General features: G+C 40.1%; 2 protein-coding genes across 2 annotated transcripts in view; one reads left to right on the top strand and one right to left on the bottom strand.

The window, feature by feature from the left end:
• CUNH7orf50 (chromosome unknown C7orf50 homolog) overlaps nt 1–583 on the bottom strand; it is a 34888-nt gene extending 34305 nt beyond the window's left edge. The window contains exon 1 of the mRNA XM_017734128.1: nt 299–583. Within this exon, the coding sequence (XP_017589617.1) occupies nt 299–391 (93 nt within the window). The 5' untranslated portion in view covers nt 392–583. The remainder of the gene's footprint in view (nt 1–298) is intronic.
• Nucleotides 509–15615, top strand: part of GPR146 (G protein-coupled receptor 146) — a 48923-nt gene continuing 33816 nt past the window's right edge. The window contains exon 1 of the mRNA XM_017734126.1: nt 509–989. The gene's annotated coding sequence lies outside the window, so the exon portion shown is untranslated. The remainder of the gene's footprint in view (nt 990–15615) is intronic.

Raw genomic sequence — 15615 nt, 5'->3', positions numbered from 1 at the left:
AAAAAAAAAAAAAAAAAAAAAAAAAACCCCCTTGGAAATCATTTGTATCCACATCCCTGTGGCTTACACACATCCCTTTTAACCCCTCCCCAGAAACGCAGAGGAATTTTAATAGAAGGAGCACGAGACTGTCGCAGCACTCGGCGCTTCCATTGCCACCAAAGTCGCCCCCTTTAGTGGTGCTGACAATTTCTTCCGAGGCTTAAAAAGGCTTTGGGCTGCGAGAGGAGGTAGAAGCAGAGCAGAGGCTGTTTTGAAATCCTTGCTGGAGAATTAGAAAAAAAATAAATAAACCAACCCCAAACCACGAGCTCGATCTCCTCCAATGAAAGAGGTACCACAGGGTGTAGGCAGGTTGCCAGGCGAGCTCGGCAGCGTGACCGCACTGCATTGAGTTTCTTTAATGAAAGCCAGGAAAGAACACATTACACAGTGTTTCTTCTGAGAGCCAGCGAGCCTCCAGTGATTGAAATCAATAAAAACAGTCGGCAAGGGGCCCAGTGGGGGAAGAGAGAAATCTCCACTACAGCATTCAGTTTGCTTTCCACTTTCTCCCTCCCCCTCTAAAGTTAAACTCCGAAGATCACCATGACAAGCTACTTCGCTTCCAGCGCTGGGAAGACACTGGTGGGGATTTAAAGGAAGCGAGCGCTTTCCTTCGCCTCCCTGCCTTTGCTCTCCCCCCAGCGCGAAGGAAATGAAAGGCTTGTTTGGAATTTGAATCCCGCCTGGAAAAAACTTCATTGGACAAGTGCATCGTCCTGCATTTCAGGAAAGGGATGGATTTTACGGTCAGAGAATGCTAAAAGGTGAGAGGGGGAAGAAAAGCAGGAATCTGATCCAGCCGGAGCCCACGAACAGGGTAGGATGTCCAAGCCGGTAGAGGGGACCTCCGGAGCTGCGGGAAGGACTGCGAGCAAGCGCCTGAGATCATCCGCATCCTAAGGCACCTGGAACGCTGGGAACACGTGACGGACACGCCGGCCCAGGTAAGCAGAACCTGCTTTTGACAATCCTGTGTCCCGGTCCAAAAGCCGAGAGACCCTTCTGCTCCAGCCTGCACAGTCTGCCCCATGCCCGCCCTCGTTAACCTCGGGCGGCTTAACGCTAAGCTTGTCCCGTCTGAGAACCGTGTCAGGCCACTAATCCTCACTGAACTATAAACCGTGCACAAAAGCCCTTTGTTTACCCGTTTTGTGTTGAATTTGCGAGCTGACAAGGTAGGACAGGGCCACTGCACAAGTCCAGCCCCCCCAGGAGCTCCCGCTCCACGCGGGCCCGCTCGGAGCAAGGGAACACGGCTGACACCGCACGCTGGAGGCTGCCTGCGATCTGAGAGAGCGCCACTAATGGGTTTCTAATATGGTCCATATTTATCTATTTTATTTATGTATTTCAATCACCATAGCAGCCACATACAGCACATACTTGCACCGAGTTCCATGTGCTGCTCTGCACCACAACTCACATGCACGGGGGGGGGGGCTAGGCTGATTGTTTTGTCAAAAAGAGCTTTGCAATTAGTTGTTAACACAGCCAAGGGGGATTTCTGGCACGTTGTGTAGGAATGACCAACACAGGTTTATGCAGCACGTGTGTATTTGCCATTACCCTCATGCAAACAGGCTTTATCCCCAACAAACATGGGCAAGGCACAGATAACAGCTGTAGATCACAACGTTGTTCTCAAGATTTTGGCCAATTTCAGATGATTTATGTAGACCTCAGTGAGACATGGAGAGTGAAATCAAAGCCTGCCTTCTGCAAGGCAAGCAGAAATGATGATAGCTACATCTCTTCTCCAGCAGAGGCAGGAATTCACTGGGACAAATAATAAATAGGTGCCTGTGGAGCAAGAGCAACAATGCTTGTCCCCTTGATGCTGGTCATCATTAGATGTTGACAGCAACACACATGCTCACTGCTGGAGAGAGCTGGGGAGGGATTGGATGCCTCCACTTCCACTTAAATGTTTCGGCACCTCTTTATCCCCAGCCTGTAGGGTACAAAGTCTGGCTGGCTCTGAAGGTACAGAGAAGAAACTTCCCAGCATCTCCTCCAGCTCAGTACCAGCAGACAGAATGCATGAATTTAGTACAGCAAGTGCAGATGTGCATCTGCAGGTGCAGTGTTGCTCTTTCCTTGGAAAACACACACTTTTAAAGGGTCATTTTGTTATTTTCACATCACACAGAAATGGATGACTCACCCACTCAAAGAATGACCTGGAGAACACCCCCATGACCAAAAGTAAAGGGCATAAGTTGAAGCATGAACTATTCTAATAAAGCTATGAAAATAGCTGAGGCAGTATTTAAATAGTAAGAAGTTTCTAGACTAATTTATTAATCCAGTTTTGAACTTTTCACACAAAGCAATCGCAAAATTATAGCCAAAGGTGTAATTAAAGAGCAATAATGTACAACAAAAAAGCAAAGTTATGGTTCATAATAGAATAGGACTCTATATAAAGTTCTGGGCATACCCACAGACCCACAATTCATTTTGCAGAATCAGTTCTCTGTTTTGCCTCCCCTGCAAAGATCCTTTGCAGAAATGACAGCACCTTCATAGCTCAGGAATCACAGCAATCATTCCCACACCAATCAACAAGTCTGCTTTGCTCTGCTCTTGGAGCTAAATTTATCCTTATGCAGAGGAACTCATTAAAGTCTTTATTTAACATTTCAGACACTGAAAGCTTAGGTGGGACTTACACAACACATATCACTGGTACTGACATTCTCAGGCTCAAGTGATATTCCTCCCTATTACTCCCTCAGCAAAAAAATATATATATTATGTTTAAAGCGTGGGATATTTTTGTTCATAGTGATGCATTTTTCAGAAGCCAAGTGGCACGAGTGTCCACTCTTAACAGAATATGTTCTTTTCAAACACACAATGTAAGAAACAAATGCATTTTCTCAGTCAGAAGCTGTGATCAAATACAGATATCCTAGCAGTCATACCAGGGTTTTTCAGTCATGTCAATGTTATTAAAGCAGATTCTGTGCACAGTGACCTATCCTTCAGACTCTCCCTTTGGAGTACGGAGATCTGGAAGAATCCCATCTTGCTTTGCTAAGTTAGGTCCAACAAAAAAGAACTATTGGGAAGCAATTTGTCGTGTTTCTACCAGTCTTGGAGGTCCCATAACATCAGGAGTACTTTGTCCTCAACAATGAAACACACCATCATCATAATCAAGAGCTCCTAATAGTTCCTGCCAGTTGTCCTTACGGCAATGCTTGTTGGCAAAAGAGCTGTGTGAAAACAGTCCATAAGGTTTTGAAACAGTCAGCAAAGTAGATGAACGTATTTTAAAGGTGGAAGGACAAACATTTTGTTTCAATCTCCCCCATATAAGTCTTTATGAAGAAAAAGATCTGGGATTATGCAAAACAAGTTGAATGCCCATCCAAAAAATACTGAAATTCAACAGTAAAGGTGCCAACACCAGAGTCTGCTGAACACCTGCATAGCCTGTGTTAGGTGAAACAATTATTCATGCCTGCACTGGTGGAAAAAGAGTGTTGCCATCCCTTTCAAAGAACATGATCTGACACTTCTTGAACATGGTAAAGCTTCAAGGTGTCTCCTTTCCTATTTATACCAGTGGTTCATGTTCACAGTGCTGGATTCACTCAGCTGAGTATATTTAGTTTGCTCAGTCTCAAATTGACAGCTTCTCTGTAATGTACCCATTCTGACTTAAAAATGGAACATAATTAACATGCAGCTGGAGAAGGCACATTTTTGCCATTTATGGGAAAGACTAGTGAAGCTGAAGACTAAATATTAAATAGAAAATAAATGGTTATTGATCCCTAGGAAAGGTGGCTTTCCTTACAATCCGAACGGGAATCCTTCTATCTGACTTAGCAAAGACATTTTTGTTAGAAACAGCAAGGTCATCAAAGCCCATAAAAAACTTCATACCTCCTTACCAACGAGTTGTCACCTTCTTCAGCTGCAGAGTTAACAGGATGTATAGCTACAGGGAATGAATGTCCTGGGATATATATATATATACACACTGTACTCTGAAACACCACGTATCTTCCCAGACCTCAAAAAAACTTTTATTCATTAATTCCTTGTTAAGTAAAACCAGCACCATTTGTAGTCAGCTATACTAAGATCTTCTTCAAAACCTAGCTAAGTATTCCAGAATGGGTTTCATCCATACCTACATTTATATACCCTCAGCTGCACACGCACATGTAGGCAGGAACACGCAACTTTCAATTTGCGATGAACAAGACCCCAGAGAAGACACTCGAAAAAACAGAGTGGGCAGGATTCATTTCTTTAGCAGAATGTGATCATTTCATGATTCAATCACCCTAAAATAGACACCCACAGCAGCCCTTGGAACACGAGCAGCGTCTCAGCTGTCCTGCACCTCCATCCTGAGCACAAGGGTATCAACAACCTCGGCTCATGTCTTGCCACTTGGTTTGCTTTACAATGGGATAAGTGGTTTTGGAGACAGAGAACTGGACCCTCAGTTTGGTTGGGAAAAGAGAGACATCTTAACACAAAATAAGGAAGAAATGTAATGGGCATTACTGATACTTGCATTTGACTTCCTGCCTAGTGATAACCAGAGATGGATGATTAAGACTGTGACAATTAATTTCTGTGAAATGATTCTTCTTCTAAATATATATAATTTCCAGTAATATACAGAACCCGTATACTGAATTTGGTAACGTTTAGAGAAACAAGTACAATAAAGCTGTACTATAAAACTCAGGCACAGTTCAATTGCCACTGAACATCCTGTTTTAAGAAGGTCTTTCTCAAGAAGAATGATAAAGGAGGAATGTTTTTAAGAGCTGGCATGAATTACACAATCTAACTTTCCTCCAGGTTTGCCTGCTGCTCTTCAAATCCCCATGAGCAAGTGCAAGTGGTACTTAACATGACTGGTAGGGAGAAAGAATCTGAATTTGTTTCTGAGTTTGAAATGGTCTCCTGGAAGTTCCTTACAAAAACTCCATCCATAATTTCAGCATTTTGAAGGTCTCTGAAAATAAAGTGCAATCCATTCCAAAATCCTATTTATTCAGCAGCACTCTACATGTTCTTGTGAGCTCTCTGGTAACTACACATCTACGAGACCAACTTTTAAGCTCTCCAAATTTATCACACAGCTGAAAATACTGAAATGACATTTGGTTTTTACAGCATCAGGTGTGCCTTCATTATGCATTCGGGAGGTAGAGCAGAAAATTGAAAAACAATCATGATTTAAGAAGCTAAATTAAAACCTGTTGACTGTTCAGTAAAAATGCTCCATAAAACCTGTTTGTATTCCAACAGACCACACTGAAAGGTATCATTGTAAAAGCAGCACAAAACAAGGTGGTGGTGGTGTTTGTTATTTTGGAATTAAGGCATCTAGCAAGTTATCTTAGAACAAAATTGTATTAATCTACATTTCAATAATAAGTACCTTAAGCATATGTACAAAACAAATACTAGAATTTACATGGATTGAGCCAAGCTTTTCCTGCTTTTTTTTACATCTATGATCAACCAGGTATAAAGACAACAGGAAACAGCAGCTGCCCACATAATTTTAAAGTTAAGTACAAAATGGAGAGGGTAACTACAGATGGGATAATATGTGAAGTACAAGAAAGCCTGGACCCACCCACTAACGGGAGGATTAAGTTTATCACATACCTGTTCTGTTACTGTGTAATTTTGCAGGGATCAAAAGAAAGTTTTAAGATAGGAACAACAAGGAGTTTCTTCATGGCATCCAGGGCAGCACAGGACTGGAGATGGTCATTAGAAAATACAGATGGTCAAAGGTAAATGTTTGAGTTGTTAGTGAACCAAGAGTCAGCATTTCCATGGCGCATAGTGATAATGGCTACAGTGGGATTAGATGGCAGAGCTTTGAAAGTGAAGTAGTTTATGCCTGGCAGGAAAAAAAGAGGGCAAAGGAAGAGAGAGATTTACAGCAAATGGAAGGTCCATCTCAAGGGAAATCGTGATCTTCAAAACAAAATTTAAATAAAAATTAACTAGTCTGGAAAAAAGCCAAGATGTCAGAATTCTTTGTTGAATGGGAACAGAAAAGCTTCGTATTTCTTTTTGTAAATGCAAACAACAAAACATACTTTGAAACAGAAAAATTAAACTCCAATCAAAATGAAAATACGGATTCTACCTTAATGAGAGACATTCCATTATTATGAATGTGAAATGAGCAAGCAGGTATGATACTTTTCTGTTGAAGAATAAATTAAAAGGCAATATGTTTCCTAAAACAGGTTAAGGAAAATTGCAATCTCCAAGGAAAAAAAAAAAAAAAAATCAAGTTTGACAAAGAAATTTCCCCATCTTTTTTTTTTTTTTTAAACTTTATTTAAAAAATTAATACTTTCCCTTGGAATACAGGGAGTTAAAATTGTACTGGAAGGTCATAAGGTAGAAAATGGAGATATGATCTCCTGCCAGGGATGCAGGAAGCATGGTTACTGAATTGTAAAGTCAAGGAGAACAGGGAACACTGGAAAAGTTAGGGAAGCCAGGAAAATCAGAACCTGTTTTTCTATCAAGATAGCAAAGACAAAACATTGCACTTCCTGCATAGATTCTTCCAGATTCACTCAGTGAACTCGTCAGTTATTTAAGGCTTTCCTAACATCTGTCATTGACCCTTAAAAACTTTTGGCTCCAAAAATTCCAACGCAGTTTTGAAGCACTGACTTACCTCCCACTGTACATGCCCAACTGGGCATCCAGGAACATTCAGAGGTGACATTCATGGCAGATTCCAACTTCCAAGTTACAGAAAGTTGTCACAGCCACATCTATGTAATTTAAGTACTTGATGACTTAAATCTGCCATACCTTATGAACAACAGGAATAGAAAATCTGAAATAAATACATGAAGTGCATGAAACAGGGCCAGCAGCAAGGCCAGGAGAGATTAAGGTTGTGCAGAATGATGAGAGACCCAGGCCCCACAGCTTCCACACAATGCAAAGCTGAGCTTAGCCACCAAAGGAATTCTGCAGGAGACAAACAGTGAGCAAAGCTGCAAGTAGTAGGTAACAAAGTTTGCATAACATTTTTCAGCTCCCAGCTTGGAGTTATTTTAGGGCATCTGAGAGTTTAGAAAGGTACCATACCATGGTTTAACTACTGTAATTAACATAGCTAACAGTTCTGGTCTATGCTTTCTGATGTTTAGGTGCATGATTCAATTCCAGTTGCATTTAGGGCTTCTAAATTTCAAGTGTTTTTAAGCATCAGCAGAACATTCTATTACTGCATTGCTGGGCTAGGTTTGGCCAAGGGTGAGATGTTGTGGTTAGCAATATCTAATGACTAATCTGAGATGCAATTTCATAATTACTTCAAGGATTTCTGCTGCTCTAAAGAAGGCACTGGGAATTATTCTAACAACCAGCCCAAAGAAGAACAGTGATACATACTGAGAATTCAAACAGCATGCAAAATGGAGAGAAATGCATAAACTCTGCATACAGGAGGCCCTCACTGGCAAAATATATAGAATGTTCTTAAGCTGACAGTTTTATAACTCTAAATGGTTTTGCAAATGAAATCCAAACAAAAGAGCAGAGATGTACTCTAAATCACTCAGCAATTGCTGCTTAGAAAAACCAGCAACCACTAACTCCTGCAAACAAAAACAGTTGCCTTAGGAAAGCTTAATGAATGGAAAAGATGTCAGAGTTTTTGTTGTTCTTCTTTCAGCTTTATTTTTCTATATTCCTGAATCTATACACATAATGATTCAGTTCACCCTGACAAATACTGTATAACCGACTATCAATCACATCAACTTTTTATATGTTGAGAGCAGTCAGATACCAAGTGATAAAGTGAGTTCAGGCAGAGGGCATATGTTAAGCAGCTGTGAGTCCTTTACTCTGTCTGTAACCTAAAAGCTTAATGTCATTACACAGAGCTCTGATTTCTTCCTTGCCTGCCTTACACTAGAATACCCATATTATATGGACTAGAGATTATTAACTTAATGCAAGAAATACAGCCACATAGTGACTGCAGCAGAACAAACAGTATGCTTATAAATTAGATGGAGCATATTCTGCTTGCAGTGAAAGATTACACAACCAAATACTTCTGTTTAGGCTCCAAAGAAAGCTTTACACTTATGAATAAAAATCTCAAGTAATAGTTCTAGCAACAGTTTAAACCTGGATAAGTCAGTACTGCTGCCAAAAGACACACTCTCCATTTTGTCCCACCTCTTCTCCCACCTTGGTACAAGTGTTTGCACAGTTTTGTAAACCCATTTGGGTGAAAATTACCTCTCTGTCCCTTCACAAAGGTTACTTTAATACCAAATCAGTTTGTTAATTTGATTCACTGTGAACATTTCTGCCAGCAAAAAGAGGAGGTGATAGAAAGGTGCAAGAAAGTGCAGGTGCAGCTTGTGGGATCCCATTTTTTGCACCCTCTGCCTAAAGACACCATTCCTTAAAAAACCTTAAGTGTAAAATACGTAATGTTGCTATATGTATCCTACCTTTTACATACAGGGGTGATGAACTGTAGCTTGTCAACTCTCAAATTACCACAGATCATTTGGTATTTGTTGCTCTTTAGTAGCATCATGCATTGCTGTTTTGGGCTTTCAGTTATTTCCCTCTAAATTCAAAATGATGGTAAAGGTCTAGTAAAGGCAGGAAGCATAATTTTTGCTTCCAAGGGCCTGAACTCAGGTGTTTCATATTATTTAAGAAAAGCATAATTTTGATTTCTTGCAGACACAAGTAAATTTTTTAAATGGCAACAGACAGCCAGTACAGCAATTAATAAAGGTCTTAAGTGTACAGGACTCACATTTCCACAACGCTGAGAGTATTTGTATAAAAGGGAAGTTCCCCCTTTGTTCTTCATCCTCTCAAGTGAACTGCTGGTTCAATTAGTTTCTGCTTTGGCTGCTGTTCTCTGGCTGCTGGAGCTGTGACTCCCTCAACTGCAGTGTTTCACTGTCCAGCACAGACACTGATTTCCTGCCCATCAGAAACTCTGAGGCACAGCCAGAGAACAAACAGGCAGCTGCCACTGGAGCTGTCAAGGCTTTGTAGCCATTTCAAGGTGTAACTCCAGAGAGAAGATGCTGGTCGACTTCCTGCAGTGCCAAATGAGCAACAAGATCCCCTTCACTCACTACCTACCCATCAGTGGTCAACAGACACATCAGAAACAAGTCCTCTGTGGCAGAAACTCATGGGTTTGCTTGCTCATTCAAGTGGGTAATGGTAGCAGTCAATTATTGAACTGCTCCAGCAGTTTAACAGATGATGACTGAGCTCAAAATGAAATTTTACTTGTATCATTTAACTAATTAAACAAACAAATGCTGCCATCTAATAATAACTCACACCCATAACTTCATTAAGATACCTAATGTAATAAAGAACATAGGTTATCTTCATATACTGTACAAATCCAAATATATTGCAAGATGTGGTCGAGGCAGTTAAAGAACAGCAAGTGTTGCCATCCTCTGTCCTTCCCTTGGCGTTTCCTTTCGGACTTGCATCACATCTGAAGACACCATTCAGTTCAGTAATGACTCAAAGCAAATTCCCCGTTAGGAATTAAGCTCTAGCAACCTTTAAAAAAGGTTCACGATTCTGTAAACAGAACATCCAATAATCACCCAAGTCTGTAAGCTCGCAGCGGGCACACACTGTGATAGGAGACAGCCCCAGCAGAACAGAGCAGAGCAATTGTAAAAATCAACTGACAGTTTGAAATCTTAACTGCCAAAACATGGAAAAATGTCTTTGACATGCCTGTGTGTCCCTGAGTCCACTCCTGTTACTGGCTAATTAGTAGGAAATCTTAACTAACAGTGTGAAAAAGGAGTTCACAGTTTCTACTTCCAGGACAGGAAGAGGAATGGTGGTATCTAATACCAATGATTCAAACAGTGCCAGGATCTTGAAGCACAGCCATTGAGTTAGAAGTTAATCAGACACCTAAATTGAGAATTTCCACTTGGGAACTGTGTTTATTTAGTGTCAGGACAGACTGTTCTGCTTTCTGAACCCGCACACATAGAAACATGTTTATCTCAAATTCAAACTAATGTTGAACTATCAGGTAGTATTTTTGCCAAATATATATAGGTAATTTAGAAGTACTTCAGCCAATCAGTGTATCTATAGTAGAAGTAAGGACTTAAATTTGACACACCGGTGTAACTTTCTCAAAAGGGTAAAAAAAAAAAAAGAGAGACTGTGTGAACTTCCAGTTTAGCTGTTTTATGAAGACCTAAAAAAATAAAAATTAAACATTTGTCTGACTTATTTTCATTGAAAGGGTCTTTTATTTTGACCACAGTACTTAGGGCCATCGGTGCAGAAGTAATGACACAGAGAAGTGTTCAGGTATAAAATGTCTAATTCCTCAAACATTACATTAATTTGTTTTCTAAACCTAAAGCAGTATTTGATCAGTTGAACAAATACTTGAAATGCATTTGGCTAGTTATCTATTTTAGAAAGAGAACAAATTTATTTAAAAGGATTTCTTTTACCCTTTGGTCACCACAGAACAGAAGTTAGATTGAGCTCACAGGATTTTAGGATATTTTTTTTTACCTGGTCTCAGATTAGACCCCGCTTAGGAGGTTATTGCTGTCAAGACACCAGTGATAATGGGAAATGTTTTAGGAATAGGAGTGCTTTAACAGGAGAAGACATACATGCTGTAAGAACTGATAATGCAAAACACTCTTCATTTACCACTTAAATAAGCAGGGCTGGTTTAGGACATCTACATCACTGGACCATTGAGGTAAAAGGAACAGACTTTTGACAGTAGGAGCACTCATATTAAAATCTGTGCAAAATTTCTGACTTAACTACAAAAGACAAAGCCTGAAGAAGTGAAAAGTGTAGTCATATCAAGGTTTGTTTTCAGTTTAAAACTGGCACATGATCAAAAGACTTGAGACACAGTTGTTGCTTGCAAATGGATAATTAGCCTGAAACACTTCCTAAGCTGATCAGCCAATAAATTTACTAGAAATAAAAGCAGAAAAATATCTAATACAGCTCCTCTTACAAGCAACTGTCAAGGGTATTTTAGGCATTTTTATCTATTCAAAGAGTACATCTACAGCCAAACTGCCTGTATATCTTTCCTTTTTAAATAAAAAAACTACTTTACATCCACATTAGGAGGTGTCAGAAACATAACCCATATAAAAGAGCACACAGACCTCTAAAGGCTTCAGAAATCCTTCACCCCTAGTAAAAGCCTTGTATCTTCCATTACTTTCCTTTCAGCTTCTTAGATTAAGGTTTGTATTTGGATTTCAGTTCAAATTAGGCTTAATGTTCCTGGTACTGTCACAATGTCAAACATTTATAATTTTCCTCATTCTGTCCAAAATCTTTTAAATCGTCTGTCTTCCTTGCAAAGCTGCAGTAGGACACCAACTGCAGGTTCTCTGAAATATTTCTGAAGTTACACTGAGGGAGATGCCATTTGTGAATTCTGCTGGAGCATATGTTCAGTATATAAAGTTATTTACGTGCTGTACAATAAATAACCCAGCAACGTAAGCTTTCAACACATTTGGAAGTAAAGTCATAAAACCAGTCTTGTTTTGGCCAAAGTGCAAAAATTTATTCGCAACAAATGTTGCAAATAGGAAGCCACAAAATCCACTACAAAGACAGACAATTCTGTAGCATTTTTGTGGCTCTTCCTCCAGAGTGATTATCAGAATTTTAAAAACCAGGCCATATAATACCTGACCTTCTGGGTCATCAGGGGTTTTTTTTGTATCTGTGTCCTCATGGCACGTGCTCAGCTGTAGATGACAACCAGCAGCACGAGGAGTAAGCCACAGCAGCACTTCTGGGCCTTCATTAACACAGAATCCAGGGTACAAAGGGCTCCACAGCAAGCGGAGAAGAAAATGGATTTATGGTATCAGTACAGGCAATACATTTTAAAGAGCTGTAGGGACTCCACAGTAATTAAGAACTTCTTGGGATAATCGTTCACAGAGTATCTGGCTTGTGGTGACTCCCAGGCAGGGATCTTGCAGAAATGAGTAATTAGAACCTATTACAGTAAGATTAAGATGTCTTTGCCTGAACAAGCATTGGGTATAGCATCATCCTTCAGGAAGAATGATGGGTGAAGGTGTTAGCTGCACTCCCACCAGTTCTTCTGGAAGCTCTTAGGTGGAGACACCTCTGACAAAGCTGCAAAATTCATTTAATGCTCATGGGGACACTCTGGGTTACACACACGTGTGTCCACTTGGTTCTGCAGCTGGTTGGTTATTTCAGGAGCACATTGGGCAGGGCAGGTACCACCTTGGGTGGGAAGATCTCCAGGGTTAGTGACAGGAACACTGCCCCTGGGACATGATGGAGCACTGGGCTTGTCCGTGTCTGTCACTACCAGCAGTACTGGACAGTTTTGGAGCACTGGGTGTCACCAACTGCGTGGTTTGATGCCAGAATTTTGTATGATGCCTGGATCATTTGAGGAGCTTCTGGTATAAGATGCCAGCTGGATCACTGGCTTAGGCTTTCCATTTCAGTTTACTGAAGAAAGCGATCTTCAGTCACATTCTCTCCTCCCCAGTGTTTGAGTGGAATGAATTGAAGAGGGGGAAGGACTAAAAATACATGGAAAACTTGTAATGATAAGTCAGTTCTGAATGCTCATAGAGCTCACATGGCTAACATGAAATCCCTCACAGCTGTGAGTAATTAAAAACTGTAACTCAACAGATAAAAAGTGTTTATAGGCAAAACCACAACTGGATCCTCCCTTGCAGCAAAACTGTCTAGTAAGGTCTGGACTTCTATATTTGCTGATATTATATCTGAAGGCATCTCGGTTCAAATGGTTTCCTGATCAAAGATAACATATGGCACCAGAAAGAAACGAGTCTCTCCATGGCTGCAGACTCACACCACCTTCAGCACTGAGTCACACCAGAACCTTTAAACTGGAATGTTACTGAAATGCCAAATCTAATGCAGATAGCAACACTAAACTTGCTGTGCTGTGCCCAAAAACTGCAAGAAATCAAACAAAAGAATTCATAAGCTCTACAAAGAGGATCTGTGAAGGGCACTTTACCCTGGGACCAGTTACAGTTCCAGTCTGGAAGTTCAGAAAAGAAAGGAAACATTAGCATTTTTGTACTCCAAGAAACAAGGGGGAAACAAAAATCTTTGAATACAACTCTCTTTCTCAGCATCAGATTCCTTATACCAATTCATCACAAACCTGTATATTTCTGGTTACTCAAACAGTTGTGGGCTAATATAGGGGGGGGAAAAAAATCACTAAATAAGTCAGAGTTCATCCCTACTGTTCTTAAAATGTGGGTGACACAATGTAATAATTTGAACTTTTTCATTTAGAATGGTATCTCTCATATAGTTTGTTCCTTCTGCTCTGATTTACAGTTTAAACCCCCCAAATTATAAAAATACATTTCTATTTTAGCCTTTTTGGGTTTGCTGTATTTTTTATTACTTTATCAGGCCTTAAAACCTACAAATGCCTCTCTCTGACTTAAAGAAGAAAATACTCTCTTGTGTACACATGCAAAAAGAACATTTAGTATTCAATCCTTTTAGCTGCAAAATCAAATGCCCAAAATCAATGGAACACAAAGAGGAATCAACATCAGACACACATTTCAAACACATTACACAAGTGATTAAAGAAAAAAGGGAAGAAGTCTAAAATAAACCTACTTGCATAACAGCCTGTGTACAACCCCTTGAGACTTTAGAGCAGGATAAATACGTTTCAGACGGTGCCACTAATGTGACGTTTTAATGGTGTGAGAACGATAAACAAAACTTCTTAGAGATAGATAATAAATGATGAAAGACTGTGATACAGTTTAAAGGCCCAAATAAACAAATATGCATTGATCTTTTTCTGCCAAGAGTGGACATCACACCACACCTGGTGATGGATGCAAGAGAGTTGAGAATGTTGTCACTTTTTCTGGACAATGAAGCAAAACCACAGAAACCAGCACGAGAAGCAGCTAAGTTTAGCCACCACATTTGGCTACATATATTTATATCCTATAAATACATGGGCAGCATCTAAACAAGGATGCAACTGTCATTCCCTTTGTAAGAAAATGATGAGTTGTACTATGCTAATAACATACTCTGAAGGAGCGAGGAATCAGAATTGATTTTCATGAAACAATACCGGAATGTGATTCCACACTTCAGTAATAATATTTTCTGCTGTAAATGTGCAGCAAAGATGTGTGCAGCCAAAGGATGGTAAATACAGATCCAGGGAGTTATGCAGCATCTGGTCCAACCCAGTTACCAGCAAGGGCAGGGGAGGAGGACACGGGAGGACACGTTCTGAGCTACGATGCCTTACGCTGATAAGGGAACTGGCTGGAATTACTCTTGTATGAGCTCATTTCATACTGTGAGCATGATGCTATCACAGAAGTGCTTAAAATGAAAGCCAACACAGAGATTCCCGTTACTCTGCTTGACTCGGAAAGAAAAAAAAAATAAATTTACACTGAAAGCTTTGTCCTCATTCTTATCATGAAGTGTGAGTTACACAATATGCCATCACAGGAACTGCATGTCCCAAGAAAAAACTCTTTATTTCATTTAATTTAGAATGAGACAGAACTGGGTCGATATACCACCATGACTGCTTTGTTTGTCAACAAAGACATGTACTATTGCCTATAACTCAGTTTTAGGGGTATATTATCTAGCAGTTTGTTTTTACTACTGGAAATTGTGTAAGCTTGGACAAGGATAACATTCAACATTATCAAATGAGAGGCACCAGAGTTATGATTTCTAGGCACAAGTAATAATTGGATTGGAAGGCAAAGTTCAAGAAAACAGTAATACTCTTGTGTATTAACAGAAGGCCTGTTCTGCTCTGTAGTGCACTACCCAAGGCCATTTCCTTCCTTAATATTAAAATTCTAATCAGCCTTCATTTCATCTGCAGAAATTTATGACCTAGTCCAAGTTCTGTGTATAGATTTAGAAACAAACAGACATGGAATATGAGACCCAGCATGTTATAAATTCTCAATTTAACTGTAAAAACCTGTACGTGCACAGGGGGAGAATATTTAAAACACACCGAGTTCCACACAGTGAATTATTGCTATGAACCCTGCAAATGTGTCTAAATACAGCTGTATTAATTCCAGATTTGATATTAAGAGCCTAGATATCAAACTCTGAGGAAACTGGACCCACTGTAGAAGAAACGAAAATGGAGAACTATAACCACAAGAAGAAATTCTTTACAAATTTACCTTCAGCAGTGCTTTCCAAACTGTGGGGTGCTTGCTGCAAGCAATGTGCCTGTTTCTTCTAAGCAGCTTGTAACAGCTGCCAGAAAACCTGAGCATGTTCTCCTAAGCATTGCTGCTGTTTAAGTCAATGCCTTTGGCAGGATCTGGGTTTGAGGACTTCCAGAATACTTGAAAGTAAGCTGCTGCTTCTAAACAGAGAAAATAGTTAGCTCACTCAAACCCTTAGCTGTTGGGGTTTTTTTTTGCTCCCAAGGAGACACCTCTGACTTGA

The sequence above is a fragment of the Corvus brachyrhynchos genome, unplaced genomic scaffold (genome assembly GCF_000691975.1).
Source record: "Corvus brachyrhynchos isolate BGI_N302 unplaced genomic scaffold, ASM69197v1 scaffold5, whole genome shotgun sequence".
NCBI lineage: Eukaryota > Metazoa > Chordata > Aves > Passeriformes > Corvidae > Corvus > Corvus brachyrhynchos.
This window is presented reverse-complemented; position numbering and strand designations above follow the sequence as displayed.